Source organism: Nanorana parkeri, unplaced genomic scaffold (assembly GCF_000935625.1).
Source record: "Nanorana parkeri isolate BGI_ZX_2015 unplaced genomic scaffold, ASM93562v1 scaffold87, whole genome shotgun sequence".
NCBI classification, from domain to species: Eukaryota; Metazoa; Chordata; class Amphibia; order Anura; family Dicroglossidae; genus Nanorana; species Nanorana parkeri.
The window spans coordinates 463,715-467,070 of NW_017306355.1; the positions used below are offsets into that span (position 1 = coordinate 463,715).

The window sequence follows — 3,356 nt, forward strand, 5'->3', positions numbered from 1 at the left end:
GGCCCCCCCGCCCCCCCACCCCCCCCCCCCCCCCAACCCGGGGAACGGAGGATCGCTTCGGGACTGGCGGCGTGGACGAGCGTAGCAGACAAGTGTGGGGGAGACAAAAGGTCTTGGGCCGTCTTTACCCTAATGCAGATAATGCATTAAAAAGGAAAAAAACGCCAAGACCTTAATACTACTTTGATAGAAAGTAACATTACTGTTACTTTGCATTTACTCTCTTTCACTCAACCACAGATGTAAGATGACCTGCATATGATGAATTTAACCTTCAGTTAACTTCAATTAGCCCTAATTGATTCATTTTCCCCTCAGCTATTTCATTTTTTTTTAGGATTTCTTTTTTTTTTAAGACTTTAATTTTGCACTAATTTTATTTGTAGTATTACTTTTCAATGCTTTGTACCAAAAAAATTTTAGCCATCTATTTATAAACAATTTGCAGAGCCATTTACCCTGTGAATCTCTGAATATTTGTTCTGTGCGAATAAGGCCTCATTCACACACGAATCGGCCTGCACGTACAGCTCCGTGCGGGGCCGTACCAAGTAGATGCTGGGAAGGACAGGTGCTGCGTGTGATTAGAACGCAGCCCCCGTCCTTTATGGGGCTACGCGGCCGTACGCCCCCCTACGCTTACCTCATTTGCAGGTCCGTAGGGGTGCGGGTGATCGTATTCATACGCCGCCGGAATGGAACATGTATGCGTCCCGGCCAGAAAACGTAGCCCCATAGAGAAGAACGGGGGCTGCATTCTAATCACACGCAGCACCTGTCCTTCCCGGCAGCTACTTGGTACGGCCCCGCACGCAGCACGGAGCTGTACGTGCAGGCCGATTCGTGTGTGAAGCCTAAAAAACTAAATGTTTTTAGTATATTATCTTTTTAAGTTGAATGTAATACCACAGTATGGCCACTAGACGGACCTGAGAATATTAAACATTTCCTTAGCTCCATCTAGTGGCCCTAAATGTGTTGTTACAATGCAGTCAACCTGAAAAGATATTAAGAATGTCGTTTTTATCCCACAGAACCGTAAATTCGACATGCAAAAGGTAGTATACCAAAAATGGTTCTGCAAATTGTTTATAAAATGTACTCCTTAGTGTCGGCATAACAGCAAAACTCCATCACTGCAAGAAACTAACCAAAACTGCCATAAGGATCAAATGTGTTTCTGCTTCTAGAAATGGGAAAGCACAGTTCGGTTTCCTCACCATAACATCAGTCTCAATTTATGCTGAGCAATGCGGCCACAAACCTGTGCAGTTTTCAGCCATAAAGCCAAGATATTTATCATGAAGGTGGTACGTGATCTAAAAAGTACGGGCTTACACAAATCCACAGACCTCACCCAGAACTGAGAACACTTACATGTATACTGCACTGTAATTTTTATGGTGGAGATGCAAGGGAAGTAAAAGTTAAAGCCATCTTACCTGGGGTTTGTTTTGTATACAGATCCATCGACGCCCACTGTGATGCTACCCAATTGATGCCGCCGATTATTCTTTATGCGGTTAGCGACTGCAGCAAGTCCAGCAGCACACAACCTGGCAGACCTCATAGACACGGCACTGCACACACAATTGACCTGGACACAGTCCTTTTCACTCGGCTTTAGACCCAAGGCAGTCAAAACGTTTTTAGTTTTCTCAAAAGGAAAATTGTCACTGCAAGGGAGAAAAAAAAAAAGGTGTTGCTAGTTGGGTTGAGCTATACATAGCTTATCAACTTCAGGAATAATAGATCTAAAGTAACTACTAACCGGGCATATTTTCCCAACCTCCCAATGTAGGAGCACTACTTTGGCAATGATAAACTGCTTAAAAAAAACAGAGCATACCAGATTTTACACACAGGTCTGAATAATTTTACTTTGGCTTTAAAATCTAGGCTTGCCATGTGGCTGGTGGTTTATGGCCCTAGATATGAAACACGGGAATTTAGATCAGTGTTCTTTATAGGATAGGTACAGAAAACACAGAAATAAATAGAATAATGGATTAAAAGAGCACAAGAGTTCTAAACCTTTGAAGAAAAAAAAAAAAAGGCAATATGTAGCCAATAGTCACCAATAATGCTTAGGCTAGGTTCACACCTGCACTACACCTGAGACGCATGTCCCGGGTGTCTTGCGGTCCTGCACAATGCAGGCAGCAATTGCCGCGTGGCCCCATTGATTTCAATGGGGTGACATCCGCGCGTCAATCACAGAAAAAAAAGGTAAAAGTACCTTTTTGTGATACACGACGCACAGCTGCTTTAGCCGCGATCATATTCGGAAGCACGGCGGGAAACCGCGTGATCCGCCCGGCGCGCCATTACAAAATAATGGCACCCACAGCGCGATCGGTTCACACCTTGGCGACTCCTGAGCGTGCACGATTGCCGCGCAGCCTGAAAAATGCTGCAGGGATCTTTTTTTTTTTAACAGGTAAAGTTTTTATTGGTTTTCATACATAAAAACTAACTACATATAATACAGTGAAAATGAAATATCGACATTCCAACACAGCATAACAGCAATCAATACAATAATGAAAAAAGCAAAGAAAAATACATTGACGACTAGACAGACACTTCAATGCTAATCAACTTGTGGATCGTTGGTTCCCTGTGCTTGCAGCACCGCCAAACCCACTAAGGATGCAGGGATCGTTTCCACCAGCCAGTGCGCTCATCGCACTGTCCCATGCCCAGAACGCAAGAGATCACATACACAAAGTCTCCTTGCATCCTGAGGTGGGGGCATGGCAGTGCCATTCATTTAAATGGGACCGCAGACCATGTGGTAATACAACGCCCTGCGTTTCAGTGCAGTACGATCACCCAAAAAAATTCAAGCACTATTTTTGCGATTGACAGCACTGGAACACAGGGCATTACCATGTGGTCCTGTGCGGCCGCTTATGTGCAGTGCCATTGACATGAATGGCACTGCCATGTCCCCTCCCACCTCGGAACACCAGGAGACTGTATGCAATCCCTTGCATTCTGGGCACGGGACAGTACGATGAGCGCACAGGCTGGTGGAAACGAGCCCGCAAGCACTTTCTTTAGATTGCACTGGACTGGAACATTGGGCATTCAAGTACCTCACATTCCAATGCGGGTAATCGCACAGCGGGCGGGGGCGTGCCTGTGGTGCCATTGACATGAATAGCACCCCCACTTCACCTCCCGCACCTGGCCGGGATGAGCTCCACCAGTGAATCATGCTGGAAGGCACCAGAGCTCTTGTGAACCAGCCCTTACAGTTAGGAGCAGTAAACATGTGCTTTATTGGTGGCACAAAAAAAAAAAAAAAAAAAAAAAAAAAAAAAAAAAACCTTATCTTTATAAACCCAAAA

At 45.1% G+C, this 3,356-nt stretch overlaps 1 protein-coding gene across 1 annotated transcript in view; it reads right to left on the reverse strand.

Annotated features, from left to right (window-relative positions):
- Positions 1–3,356, reverse strand: part of HK3 (hexokinase 3) — an 86,575-nt gene that overhangs the window by 17,341 nt on the left and 65,878 nt on the right. Inside the window, exon 10 of the mRNA XM_018552405.1 lies at positions 1,443–1,676. Within this exon, the coding sequence (XP_018407907.1) occupies positions 1,443–1,676 (234 nt within the window). The remainder of the gene's footprint in view (positions 1–1,442; positions 1,677–3,356) is intronic.